The sequence below is a fragment of the Lipophrys pholis genome (assembly GCF_963383615.2).
Source record: "Lipophrys pholis genome assembly, chromosome: 18".
NCBI lineage: Eukaryota > Metazoa > Chordata > Actinopteri > Blenniiformes > Blenniidae > Lipophrys > Lipophrys pholis.
The window spans coordinates 21192300-21207753 of NC_137646.1; the positions used below are offsets into that span (position 1 = coordinate 21192300).

General features: G+C 42.8%; 1 protein-coding gene across 1 annotated transcript; it reads right to left on the bottom strand.

Moving 5' to 3' along the window:
- Positions 1-553: 553 nt before the first annotated feature.
- tmem256 (transmembrane protein 256) lies at positions 554-3537 on the bottom strand. The gene is made up of 4 exons (XM_080486777.1): positions 3398-3537; positions 2816-2853; positions 2403-2483; positions 554-1111 (listed from the first exon to the last, which is right to left on the bottom strand). The coding sequence occupies exons 1-4, from the start codon at positions 3477-3479 to the stop codon at positions 968-970; spliced, it is 345 nt and encodes a 114-aa protein (XP_080342903.1). The 5' UTR covers positions 3480-3537; the 3' UTR covers positions 554-967.
- Between the last annotated feature and the right edge of the window lie 11917 nt (positions 3538-15454).

Here is a 15454-nt window from a genome sequence, read left to right on the forward strand (position 1 = left end):
ATACTTTTTAACTCCTCTAAAATGTTCATCATATATTGATATACAGCAGATTTGCATTGTGTATATTATGTACCTGCACTTTTGACACGGGTCTATCTTTTCTATTCTGTGTGCCTTCATTTATTTTATTACTATTAATGTTGTATTATAGTGTGATATTCTCTGCATTTTAGTTATTTTCTCCCATTAAAAAAAAAATGTTTTGGTTCACTCACACACAGCAATCATCATTTCTAATCGCTTTTTCAATTTTATCCTACTATTTTATCTTAAGATATTTGATATTAACTTATTCGATTCACGTCTATGAAATAGTGGCGTATGAATGGAAGTGTGGTTGATGTTTTTATGTTTTCTTTTGATGAGCTGTGTGAAAGTGGGATTTCCCTTTGTGGATTAATAAAGTACTATCTAGCACATTATACTGTGGATAATTGTTGTGTGTGATAAATAAAGGATTTGACTTGACATTGATTTTGACAAAAGACGAGCAAATGACGACTTGAGGTGCTGAAAATCATCCATTCAGGAAAAATGAAGGAAAGCACAACATGTAAGAAACATGATTTATTTAACTTGAAACTCACTCAATTCTTTGTCACTCCATCTATCAATCCTTTACTGTACAAAGCTACCAGACAATATTAATGTACTTACTGCAGAATAAACAGTAACAAATCCAGTAATTTGTCATTTTGATCTGTAAAAACTCATCACAGTCCTCCTTTACCTCCATTGTTTAGCTCAGAAAGCAGCAGTCACAGACAGCAATGGTCAAAAAATGATAATCTAATCGTGACCTTATCTCTCATTGACACCCTGGGTTGGGTGGGTCGGTGACATTGTTACTCAGCGCCGCCCCTCAGACAAACCCTTCCCAAGCTCTCCACTTAATCTGTTAGCAGCCGTGACAGTTAAGTGTCACAGAGTGGCCCTCGTGGAGGAAACGTGAGCCGTCACATGCAGTTCAGAGAATTATGGCGAGCCATCCGGCGATCATGGCCATGCCGCCCATGGGGGCCACTTTGCGTAGAGCCGAGTCCCCCGTTAGAGCCTGGTGGTACAGAGAGCCGCAGAACATCCCCATGCCGGCTATCAGGAGGGTTCCCGCCTGGAAGGAAAGCACACTTTTTACCTTGGTAGCTTGGCAGGACGATACACGAGGGGAAGCGTGTGCTTAAAACAAAACAGGAATCCGTGCGTGCTGCATTTGGTAGATGACAAGGAGCACACGGTAATGGAGGATGGTGACTCAGCTTGTACAAATATTTCAGCAGCCAAGGACAAATGTTTAGCTGAGCTTTAATTGGAAAGCACAATTTTGTCACCGACAAGGCGCCGTATTTCAGCACAGCTCTTTAATCCGACGCTTCCAATGCCTTCAATAATGCAGCCCAGTTCACATTTACCCGTTTTTGACTTTTTAAGACTTCTTTGGCTTTGTTCCATAAATTTTAAAGAGGTACTTCTGAAGATGATTTCGTCAGGTTTGCTATCAAGATTCTGTCTAATCATATGACAATTTAATGAAATTGTTAGAAAATCTTGAAGCTTAAGTTCGCTAACTCATTTTAACACGTTTACTCGTGAATGTTGGTGAGAGTGGGTGAATAAATAACCCAAATCAGACAGATATGTCCAGAATCTGTCTGTACTAACATGACAAGGACCATTTGATCTAGCATATATATTGAAGTGATCTATATTTTCAGTATTTCATGGTCGTATGGGGGACGATGCTATTAAAATCCCCTCCGATCTCTTTTAGGCCACTACGCACTGCTGACATAAACGCTAAGTTCACCTGACAGAACTTGGGGGAGTGGCTGCTCGTCGGTGTAATTGTGGGACATGTTGTGTCACGAAAGTCACACACAATATCACAAACAATCTAACCGAGCGAGGCAGAGTCTGCTGCTCTGTCGAGTAAAATAACTGTTGAAAAGAGAAGAGTGACGAACCGGCATGGGCTCTTTATTGAAACTCTGGTAAGCAAGGTAAATATGTTAAATAAAGCAATGTCGTTAATTACTGCAGAGTGTTTGATGGGTGGGGGTGGAAAGACAAACCAATGGGTCGTCGTCCAATCAAAATGTGGCCGATTCGATTCCTTATCTTGTTCTGTCTATGTGACAGACTGTCCAAGACACTGAACACCTAAAGTGCTAATGGAGGTTGAGCATATTGAAGTTGATACGATAATGATAAGCCCTAACCACCACTTAAAATTTTGTGAACATTGACTACAAACACCTCCTGGATCTGTCAGGGTTTTTTTTTGTTTTTAAATCAAAATTGGCAATGAGAGGTACATACAAGGTTGAGTTGACATTTTGTAACGCACAATGCACTAAATCCAGCATCCACTTCTTGAAAAGAGAACATTCGGCTCCCATACTCACCACAGCAGGTTTGCTGGAGTGGGCAGCACCCAGCAGGGCCAGGCTGTGGTAGAAATGGTACTTGTTGGCGGTTTCAAATAGCTGGAGAGGCAGACACATAGAGACAGAGCTTTCAGACCATTCCTGCCCTCTCCAACCAGCCTTCAGTTCAGTGAATCAAACGTCCTATGATGAAGGCTCCTACTATACAGTGGAAGTGGAGAATTAGAAGACGCTTAATGGGCCACTAGTGAGAAGGGGGAATAGACTGCTGTCAGGCACCTATTACACCATTTTCATCTATCATGACAGGTCCTCTAATCACACAGGCAGGGGAACAGGCTCATACCAGAGGGAAAAACCTGCATTTTGTGTGTGTATGTGTGTGTAACAAGAAATGTAAACTTAAATGTGTTGACAGATCTATTACATACCACAAACTGGTAATCATCAGGGTCCCGGTTTTTGAAACCTGGGAGAAAAGAAAAAGACACACTGAACTGAAAAGTTACCTTTAATTGTATTTTATCTTGTTGCATTTCAGACTAACATCAACTAGAATTCTGCACATATAAAACTCATATGAGTGCATGCAAACTGGTGCAACTGCAAGGATCAGACACTCAAGATGTGCTGATCTGATATGACAAAGTATTTTATTCACAATAATTACCCTGGGGTCATTACTACCCGACTCCGCTATCTTGTCCTGCAGCTTTACTCAGCCTTCCTTCTCCATGACACACCATGTAAGCGGGTCACCTTCATTACGAAATTGTCCTCGTAAGAAAAATAGCTTCATGCTTCGTTTGTTATTTGTAAGCCGAATGAAACAATAGCTAATTTAACATGAGCAGCGGCAATATTTATATTGTTTACGGACATTCAGCCGCCAGAAACAGAAGTAAAGTTTAAATTAGCATGTTTTCGGACGGAGGCTGGAGCAGCGAACAGACTGCTTTGGTTCTGCTAGCTTGAGGGGAGTCAGGGACAATGAGCTAATGTTTATTCCCTACCGTGAGCTCCGTATGCCCCCAGTCCCACCGCAGAGGCCCCCGAAAGAGCCGCTAACCTCCGCACAACAACAGAAGCAGTCATGTTTTGTCGCTGCGTTAATCAGTCCAGCGTAACACTGAGTTACAGCGGTGATGCGTTCAAGAAATATATGGAGGCTCCTGCTTCTGAACTTCCAGCTTTCAAAGCGCTCAATACAAATTTATATTCCAAGGAAAATTGTGTACAAATATAAAATCTAGTTAGTGCTGTATGTAAAGCACATCGTGTTGTATGAGTAGAATCTTTTTTTAACATGTATCAATGTAAGTTTTTTAATTTGCCTCTTGTTTGCCGTTAATTACGACATTCTCGTTAGTCCGTGAAGGCAGCAGGAGCTTGAGGGAAAGAAACTGAGCTTTGAGCTTCCGGGCACTTCCGTCGTTAGCTGGAGACTTGAACCAAAATGGCGACACACGTGACACAATTTCAGTCCATGGGCAAGTTTCCCAATTCTACCACACAGATCTTTGACGTGAGACTCGAGCTGTGTGTGTGATGAAGGCTATTTATGCTCCCATTGTTGATCAGTTTTGACTTTGAGAGCTTTCGTGTATATATGAGCACTGGATTCACACATGGATGAGCTTCCTTATGAATGTTGAATCTGGTGCTGTTATTAAACCAAGCAGACAGAAAAAGGCCTGAATTATGTCATACACTAACCTCCATTCAGCAAATCAAACATTTCCGCACTTTACCTCTGCTTTCTTTAAAACTTAAAATGGATTATTCATCACAGGGTTGAATTATAGCATTGTGCGGCTTTTGTATGAAAAAAAAAAAAATATATATATATATATATATATATATATATGTATTTGTATATAATTTATTTTATTTTATTTTTTTACAGCAGAGGAGTTGCTTTGCTTTTCAGAAAGGGTTTCACGCTGCCCCTGTTTTCAGCTGCACCAAATTGCCACATTGCACTGCACGATAAGATCAGCAACGTAGCAGAGGGTACATGGTGTGCAGCTATTTGCAGTTTGGCAAACGTCTGCGAAATTTCTCTGCTTTTGTAAATTACTCTTAATGTTTGATGTGTTTCTCTGCCAACAGAGGTGTGGAAGGCTAATGCTGATGTTACCCCCGGATGAAAATATCACAATCCCCGAGGAGAGTCTGCCAAGTGGGGGAGCTGTACTGCTTTCTCATTGCAGAAAGTTTGGATAGAGGAAGTGTGTGTTGGCATGAGGTGCACTTGGTGGAGGGGGCAGGGGGACTTCTTCCAATTATCATATTGAAATTATGAAGGGTCACACTGTATTACTGGAGTCCCAGTTTCCATTGAGCCTTGTCCTTAGCTGACTTTGACACAGCATTAACACAACGCATACAATTAACACATTTTAATGACCACGTAGCTAATTAAAAATAAGCTTTATGAGTCACAAGCGTTCATCATCAACTGCGAAGTGAACCCTGTTGTCAGTGTAGAGGTGTTTGTGTGAAAATGTTTTCGTCTTTCAACATGGAAGAATTGTTGAGCGTGCTTCATGAGGACAGCTCCAGGGCTCCCGGGAGTCAGAGGACAAAGTGTCATAACATGTGATTTTAAAACCACTATGACCAAAGAGACACTCTCCACAAACACGGGTTAAAAACAACTTACGTGACATCTAACGTGCATGAAATTACCAGAAAAAGACATGAAACAACCATCAGCTGATGGAAAATAACCACAAACATGTAAAGCCTCCATAGCCCCATGTCGAGCTTCGCCACATCTCATCATCGCTTTTTGAGGTTGTGCCGAGTGAAAGCTGAGGTGGGAGTTGGGACTGCGGCTGAGGCCTGGTCCCTCATCCAACCCTGTTCTTCCTCCAATTTTAAATACACTTTAGGCCCAGGACAACTCAAGTGAGAACAAAACAACAAAACAAAATACTAGTGGTATATTGGTCGTCTGTTTACATAAGTACAATGCTCGGAGTGACTGAAAATGCAACTTTTTAAAAATTGCTCCCAAGAATCACAATCCTTATGCATATGCCTCTATACACACATACACATATACAACATATGAAGTTGCATTTGGAAGTCCCGTCTTTCAGCAAAAAGAAAAAGGCATGCATTAGACTTTGTGTAAAAACCTTTGTGTAAACGGTCCAAAACGCAATCTTTGGGGAACCCTGCTACTAGTAAATAGTTCTTCTGCACATGCTCAGTAGATGGATAATAACAATGAGTGTCTCTGGAGTGTCATGACACTTTGTACGTATTCCCCTGGGACTTAGTAGTTTTATAGTTGACAGTCACTCTGAATAGCAATCCAACTTTGTTTTCATTACAAAAACGAACAACAGCACCCACTAGTGGCCCGACATGAAAATGGCCCTCCATGAAAACTACATTGTTTTTCAGCGTTTCTGCTGTTTTTCACGTAAACTGAAATCATTTTTGAAAACGTTGCTCCGTACGCAAAAACAATGCTCTTTCACTTGAAATATTTTGGTGTAAATGTGGATTTATTCACACGGATTTTCAGTGTTAGGATTTAAGAACATCTGCCACATCCCAGGGGAAATTTCTTCATGTGCTAGAATATTAGCTATAGGCGTTGTGGAGGCTCTAGTTTCTGGCTTCTTGGTTGCTCCTTGAACTTTACCCCGGGCCTTGTGTGGGTCTGTGGCCAGCGGGGCCTGCATGTTCTGGCAACCTATGTCCATGCCTTGGGGGGGTGTAATATGTTTCTTTCCACCCACCTGTGGGCTCCTCTTGGCTCAGGCCAGTGTTGACTGAGTTCTCTTGCTGGCATTCACTCTGGTCAGGTGTGTGGTTGTCTCTGGTTTTAAGATACAGGAGTACCTCGCCTCTGGTGGGAGATTGGACGCCTGGTTTTTGGGCTCCAAGGATATATATAGTGGTGGGTATGGTAACTGAAAGCAATTTCAATTTAGGGCAATATATAAAACAAACTGTCTTCAGCACACATATTTTAAGCAAAATGCTTTAATTCAATGCTGCTCTTTGGATTAGAAGGTCCTTCGTGGCTTGGCAGAGGAGTGGTTAGGGAAATATTGTAAATATAAACGTTGAGGCTGTGGAATAAACACACAAGTTGACACTGACTAAAACTGTAGACTTTCTTGTTCTACAGGCCCCCAGGTACAAATTTTTTAAAGTAGATCTCTTCACAATTACACATTTAAATCACACCCAACACATACACTATGTATTGTGCAATTGTGAGTGAATGCTGCAGCGAATCCACTTGATAATTGACACAGAGGCACCTGGGGCATGTAGAACAATAATATGTATTAAAAGGACAATACGGCAATGACAGTTATATGTATTTTAACACATGATCATAAAGAAAAAGAGGAACTGAAGTGTCTTGAACGCACCATGAAGCCCCTGGGATCTCCATGCACGGTTCACTGCGCATCATCTCACAAAACTGTCTATCTAGTAAGTAAAATAACTTATTTAGCAGCTCCTCAACTCCCCACAACAACATTAAAGTTGTTGAATTAGGGGACACAGCAGGATACCTGGCTCCGAGCGAGCGGCGACGCTCAAAGTGAGCCGGAGGAGGGGAGGGGGTGGGGCTTGTAGCGCTGGTCACCGAGGTCAACTTACGCGACGGTCAAAATATGTGACGCTATTTATTTAAAAATCAATTTTTTTGTATCATTTATTGCATATGCGAGGCGACAAAGAGAACATAAATACTTTTTTTCAAATATATATATTTAAAAAAAATCTTGCCAAAAAGCGCTTGGGGCAAAAGGGGCAGGTGCTCCAACACCCGCCGTCCCCCCTTCCTCTGCACATGCCTGTAATCCACCCATGGATTTGGATCCATGTCTGTCTTCATCAAATGCTGTCATGCATGTGTGTGCACTTTCCTGCTGGCATACTTTGCAGCACTTTGCCTGCATGTCGTGTTGTATGCAGAAGGATGCTTGCTCGCTCAGCAGAGCAATCTGCTCACGCACAAACACACACACACACACACAGGGGCGTACACACTCTCACAAATACACAGGTCATTTTCACTCTGGCCCGTGGCAGATGGGACAGCAAGGACAACAATAAAGTATGGCTTTACATCTTGTTTTCACAGACGAGCAGCAAATTATCTCTAAGTCCCAGCAGCAGTGCACTGTGAGGTTCCTCAAAGAGTCGACATCCATCTCACTTCAGCCCGGCCCGCCCGCCTGTCCTCTCCTCCGCTCTCCAGCGACTGCTTCAAGTCCTCGCCAATCCTCGGTGTGTTCGGAGCAGAAGCGTGCGCGTGTATGTGTCTGATCTCCTCAGATTGTTTGCCCCGGGCCTGTCTTGTTGTGATCGAGGCTCTCATCCAGGGAGAAACAAGCAGCTCATTTAAAAGAAAACACACACACACACACACACACACACACACACACACACCCACACACACACACACACGCACACACACACACACACACACACACACACACACACACACACACACACACACACACACACACACACACACACACACACACACACAAAAAAGTCAGCGGGGTAATAGGACTGATGGACATTAGATGTTGTCGCAAAACGGAGCTTCAGATTTACATGACAACTGCTACTGCCTCACATTTTTATTTCATATCAGATCAAGGCTTTTTTGGAGTTGAGTTGTTTTTATCCAGAGGAAAAGAAAAAAGAAAAAAAAGCAAAGATTGTGAGATGTCTGTTCCTCTTTACACACATTCCTATCTTAGTGTGTGCACACACTTGAAATCTCAATCTCTTTACAGCCAAATGTACTGCCACGGGTCTTTTTAGAAATCCAATTTCCACTACTTGTTAGCTGTATAGTTATCTGCTTGTGATGCATCTTTGTTCTGCGAGGAATTTCAGCGCAAAGGCAAATACAATCAAAAACAGGCTTTCTCGTCAACATGAAAATAAAGATTCTCCTTTGTTTTGTTTTTTTTTCTTCCCCCACGTAACAAGACAGACTGGAATGCCATAGACCCCTGAAGACGTCATTATTTCGAGAGACGAGCTTAGCGCAGAACGCCGCTCTCCGAATCGGGGGAAGCTCTTATTGCGATACTGTTTGAAATGTCAAACGTGTCAAGCATTATCCTCCTACCGTCACACTGCGAGCTGCCTCAAAGTGAACATGCTATAGGAAAATCGAATAACGGGATGGCTAATACTTCCAGCAAAAAGCTATCCACTTTTTTTTTTTTATTATTTCAGCTTGTCGTGATTCACATGGAGTGCTCCCTCTCTTTGGGAGATTTAAAAAAAAAAAAAAAAAAAAAAAAAAAGTCCCAACTTTTCTGGAAATTCTCCACTAACCTTGATGTGTTTTGACAGTTGCACCCCTTCGCCATCTGCTCTTAGCCTGGAGACACCGGCCAATTATCTATCTGTTAAGAGGAAGGGGGACAGGGTTGTTGGGACTGCCTTCATGTCTCTGATATACTTAGATGTGAATCCATCTGTGCGTCGTGCCCCGACGTCGCAGCTTCTCCTGCTCTTTCACTTGTACTTGTCATTGCAGCCCTTTCAGCAAAGGGGAAGGGATGGTGGGGGGTAGCGATGGAGCGAGAGAGAGAGAGGAGGAATGAGAGATAGAAGAGACAGGCCTGTCGAGTGACATTTTGTGTTGGTGTCCGGACTATTGTGTGCTTGGGGAGACAACACCAGTCATGCGCTGCCTGGCGAAGTAGCACACGTACCCCGGACCCAAACAGCCTCGGGTACATACACGCAAACGTGCACAATAGTATTTGTTTGCATCCTTGTGTTTTCTGGATGTTTTTCAGCCAAATGGGTCCATTATCTGCTTCTTTTCTTTTTGTTTGAGTCGGTGTTCTGTCAGCTTGATCCTGACACGGCTGAAAGACAATGCAATGGAAGCTCAGTCATTATTAATCCCTTTGCCAATGTCTCTTCCTAATGTCAGGTTGCTTGTTCTACGGCTGACACGCACACACTTGTGCGTACAAAAAAAAAACAAAGCCTCCAATCGGAGACACCCGCACGCACGCACGCTTCCGTGCGCGCGCAAAGTTGAGGTTGCAGCAGCATCCAGCAGCATAATTAGCCCACTCGTTAAGCTCATCTGCATCCCTCTTCAAAGGGGATCGATGCAAATGGATGGGATTTAGCCACCGGCAGCAATTAGGCCCAAAAAAATATCCGAGCTGGAGAAACTTGGTTACAGCAAAAAGGCACCATTGGTTTCATAACAGGGAAAGAATGCGTTTTCTGCACCACGCAGCAGGATGACGGAATCGGGACGCTCTTGTTGTCTCTATTGTTGAGTCGAGTGCTGTTTTTATGATGTCCGGTACCGGTCCTCCTGGTTATCGTGTCATCCCAAGCTCACAGGGAGAGTAAAGTCTCATTGAGGAAATGTATGCGGATTCCATTTTGTTGATAGTGATTCAGGCGTAACTATACAAAGACAACAGGCTCAGATGTGATCTAAAGACAAGGGAATAATAAAACTTTGAGTACACTTGCAAAAATTGATCTCATGTAACCATGACTAGAAAAGACGTATATTTTAAAAGATAATACGGTGCAATCAACATTAATCGAAACAAACTTTACAATCAAATAATGACTCATTAACAAGGTCTCATGCAACAAGACGGGATCTTGTGGATTTCTGAAACATAAGATCTTCTCTGCAAATCAGTGTTCATAAAAAAAAGCGTAAGATCCTCATTGAATATACCCAAAAGCAAGAAAACAATGAAGAGAAGAAAGCTTTAATAAATCAGTGGAGCCTCCAGAAAAGCAGTCGGTTGACTAGTCCACTGGGAAATGCTCACGCAATGTATCAGAGTTGCAAATATTCAACATACACGCAAGGAGAAGAATATAAGATGGGGTTGTGGAAATCACTCTATCTGACCTATATCATGAGCAGCATTAAGAAGCCAAACGTCCAATGGAAACGGGCAAATTAACAAATACTGTAATAATACTGTACCGTCATCTTGAAATTCCACTGAGCATTGGTTTCTGACATAATGGCTACAAAGCTGTTTTATATTTCCCTCACTTACTCGATTCCTATTAGAACTGTTTCACGAGTGCAGCTCAAGTAAACTAGTTTATGGATATTTATGATTTACTTCCATTTTTGCCCAGCTAACGACGATAGATAACTTATTTTGAAAGTTCACTAAATTATCTATGCCGTTCCTGTGTCTGACTTCCTGTCCGGCTCAATCTTTCCTGCATGGTTTGATGCCGCCCTGTGCAGCTTCTCCCAAAAATAGACCAGAGGCATGCTTTTAGTGGAGCAGAGCTGCTTTCTGAAATGTGCCCCGGCGAGTCTTCTCCAAACACAGGCACCGAAGAGAGTGGCTCCAATCAACTCCATTGAAGGCAGCCGGGGGTAACATCGACTGGGGCAATTGTGTGGATGTGGATGGGCGATCAGCATTTGTATCCACTGGGCCTGCGAGAACCACTTAATAGACTGCAGGCTCAAACCTACAGAAGCATTTACAAATAAATGGCCCAGGAGAGGCCTCTGCAATGGGGTGCATCATCATATTGTCTCTGTGCAGAATGAAACGGTGTCACATGGTGACAAAGGGCAACCGATTCCGTTCCTTTCAAACTCAATAGATCACAAACCATTACACACACGCCACACATCATAAACACTGGCGCTCAAAGTCAATGAGCGCTTAACAACAGTCTTAACAAATACTACATTGGTCTTGGCAAAGGTACCACAGTTAAAGTTGAGAGTGCCAAGACCCTCCACTAAGGCATCGCTATACCTGAGTCCACTTCAGCGGCTAACGCCATTCTACCTTCCCCATCATCAACCACTACAAAGCACAGTCGGAAACAGTGATGGGCAGAGAGAGTTCAATAAATAAGGTATATTTGACATGTTTCTAGCTTTAAATGTTAATTAGCTGTTTTAGACAGTTATTTGTTCACACCTCCAAGTATCATTTCACCAAGACCCTGAAGTGGGTCATGTTCTTGTTTCTTTGTTTTTCCTCAACCCAACTTTAAAACTAGCATATGTTTTATTGTTTTATTTCCTGCCCCCAATGTGTTTGCCAGACTGCATGTTGAGAGAATTAAAAGAAGAAAAAAAAAAAGGCAGTTCCTTCAAGTCACATTGTTAACTTTGGGAGTTTTTCTAAGGACAACTGTCGGACTCGGATTGCATTTACATTAATCTACGACAGCGGACGTTATTGAAGCAGGTCTGGAGGCCACACACACTGGTTCAACCTGCTGAAAAATATGACTTCATTACTACGATTGGCATTGGAATAAAACAAAAGGAGCAGCCCCAGTAGGCTTTATTAAAGCAAGGTTGTCAGCGTCTGTCACTGAAGCAAAGTGAATAATTGATATTCCTAAAGGCTGGCAATGCAACACTGTTCAAAATAAAGAAATGAAATGAAAAAGAGCTTCTGTTGCTTGCTGTTAACCTCAGTGTGCACCCCAGGAGGTAACCACAAGTCAAAACACTCTTTTTGATCCTATTGATAGACTAATTATCAATGTTGTTCATGGAGAACCCTTCACCTTTGACCCCCACAGTTGGGAAAAGTGTATCGGACATAGATGCAAGGTCATCTTCTTGTTTTCATTCTGCTATCTCCCCTTCTTTCTTCACTTCCAGATCTTCCAGCCTCTTCACCCAATTTCCTTCTGGCCACACCCACCTCACCTGTTCCCAGTCTTTCCAATCAGCCCACCAGAAGCTGCTGTCCTTAGCCTTGGATTTGTTTACTGTTCTTTCAGCTCTTGCCACTCGGATAAATGAACGGCAACCGCCTGGATTCTTGGTTTCGCTGTCGGTGCACGCGGCGCTGGAGCAGTGTGGAGTTCTACGCCTGATTGTGTGAGTCAAGCTCTTGTTTGCTTTAATCTCCCACTGTTGAAGTCTTTTCTCTCTCTTCATGTGAACTTTCACAACAGCTCGAGTCACATGTGCTGAAAAACAGTACCCATGTGTCTCGGGAGATTACTTGGCTATTAAATGATGGAAGCAGCTCTTGGTCCAACAATGGCTGCAGGGATTATGCCGTCACATTACACTTTATTTACTCTTGAAGAAATGTCGTTTTGTTTGGCAGCTTTAAGTGTTGTTTTTGTTTGGTTTGTCTTTTTAATACTGGTGGTGTTTGGTTGCATCATTGACCAAACACTTTGGCTTGTTTGTTTCCATTTCACACTCGGTTAAAAAGGATTTTGGTAATTTCTATGAACCTAGAGACCATTGGTCCCTGGTCGCCTGCATGTGTATCTCTGATTGCCGTGAAGCTGGGCTTTGTTAGGAGCAGGACAGCGGCTCTCAAGAGTGATCCCTGCTCCAGAGTGAGGAATAATTGCAAGCAGTTTATAAGACTCTTGGTTAAGATTACATAATATGACCCTTCCAGTGTGATCACAAGAGCCAAACTGTTGTTTATGAATGTTTTCCCCCAAACCCAACCAGCAGCTGACGGCTCTAAACTTCATTTCTTCTAGTTTTACTGACTTACACAGTCATGATTGTGATCAGAGTGATGGAAATCTAATGGCTCTCTTTAAGCTGTGATGTTGGAGATGGTGGCGGGAAGGACCGCCATGAATCATCGCACGATAACGTGAGATGATCCCGCATGTAAGGCTCAAAATACACATAACCAGCAACAGTAGAATGTTTTCCAGCCTGCTAGTTGAGCAAATAACAGGCTTGACCTGCTTTTCAAGTGTGCCGAATGATGCCATTCACCTTCCGCACATTGTCATCAGAATGTTCAGTGAAAGGGTGCTCCTCTATAACAGCAGGACAAATGGACCCCATAACTCTTTCACTTCTAATGCCATAAAACTGTAAAACTGAGAGCTGGGGTCACAGGGGTAACAGGATCACAGTGGATGGGGAAGGAGCAGTAAACTCAACACATTCATCAAGAAAATTTGAGCAGGAGCAATATATTATTGGGCTTCCTAATATGTAAATACTTCTTTAGCGTGAGTTGCTGTTTCTGTTCACATCTGCTTTATTTTGTAATCTATTGCGAGGGAACCTGAAATGATCAATGAAAATGTATTTAATCTGATTACCTATGGAATAATTTGCAGCTGTCCTACATTTGACAGAGGAAATTTCTCTGGTAATTTGTCGTTTTTAATGGTACCAATTTACATATTTTCGACAACATCCAGGTCTTTATGGAGAGGCACGTAAACGTCCCACTGGGTCATGAAAGTATGCGTGCAAGTGCTGACTCGGGTCTTTTAGGGCTCAGTGACCATCAATAATTAAGAAAAATCGAAATCAATCCAGTGGTTATTTTTTTCTGTCTTTAATATCTTGTTTATCATAACGCCACATTCCTTTTCAGCGTGGTAGAAATTTGAGATGATGCCAATATAACTATATCTCCATATAAATACATCTTCCATGGCAATGCAGTTCTGTCGGCATACCTTCCCTGTTTCATTTGTTAGTTATCGTCATGCAGCGAGTGTAACACATGAGCTGCGAACGCTGTTGATCTTGATTCCACGTGCTCGAGTGCGCTCGTGAAGGAACGCCGCGTTCTGTCGTCGAAGGTTTCCTCCTCTCGTGTCGTCAACGCCGCTCAGGTTACATATTTGTGAAGGGGAAAGCGAAAACACCTTGCGAGAGAGAGGGATCATCTTAATCAAAGCTGTCACTAAACGTGTAGAACCATGGTGGGACGATGCGAGGCGCTGAAGCGACTCGGGCCATCCGTCTCCATCACCTTGCCTTGTATACTCGTCCCATCTACCAGCTCCATCAGGCAGTTTTCACACCTCTAATGAGTCCCCTTCTGAATGCTTCTTTTCCTACAACAGCACTTGAATTTCCATGCCATCGCGCTGATGGACAGGCACTTGCCAGGAGCTAAATTGAAGGCAGACAGTGAGGGGAGGGAGGGAGGGGGGGGGGGGTTTGCTCATGTTCGCGCCTGTTAAGTTCAACATCATGAGGCTTTTAATATTCTAACAAGGCAAACGGTGGCTGAGAAGGTGATCAACAACCCCCCCCCAGCCTAAACACCATCAGAGAAGTTAATTAACAGGAGAAGTGTGTCCTGACTTTTCTGAGGGTTTTCTTGTTTCGAGGCATCTGATATGGAAGGCAGGGGGGCTGCCGGTGGGAGATTAAGCCCAGCGCCTCTGTAGACGGCAACAATTATCAGTGAGAAATGTTTAGGGAAGTAGCAGGCTACAACATTTCTTTGTTTTTGGGAGGAAAAAGAGGCAATGAGTCTAAAGAAGTAAGGATGCACTGATACCCAATACCACTCGTACTGCGTGATGTCATGCATCCGCCGCCTGCAGGTATGCAAGAGAGCATGAGCAATGTCCGTGGAGATTCTTATGAGAATCTGACAAACACAAGATGGACTGGGAACTCTGATCGGCCAAAATATCAACAGGAGGCGAAAGCGAGTTCTTACAACACCAGTAACTTTATCATCATTTGGACCAGCAGAGGTAGCCCGATGTTGCTCATTAATTTAACTGCTCAGCGGGTAACTCCGAGCTGTGCTCCATGTTGAAGAGTTACGGGGCTCACACAGCAGAGACGCTACACGTAATTAAAGTTTGAGTGATACACTCACTAGCAGTGTGTGTGTGTGTGTGTGCGTGTGTGTGTGCGTGTGTGCGCGTGTGCGTGCGCGCAAAGGACACGGCAAGCTCGGTCAACAGTAGGACCATGTATCGCGTCCACACTGTGGAGTATAAATTGGGCTTTATAGCATTTAATATATTAGCAAGTAGCTAAAGGTTAGTACTAGTCCTTTTTTTTTTTTTTTTTTTAAAAAGAGTGCTATCAGTGCATCATTATAAAGAAGTATGCAAAAGCTTTATAATTTTGTTGAAAGTCATCTGGGTTCTTTAGCTTTATACATCAAGTGTATCCACAGCAACTAATCCAACACTGCCCTTCTATTCAAACCTTAAAAAACGTGAGTTGGCCCTAGAACAATACGCTATAATTATTAACAATTGGATGTAGTGGACGTTTTAAAGAAGTGGTGTATCTATGACAAAGAACATGCAAT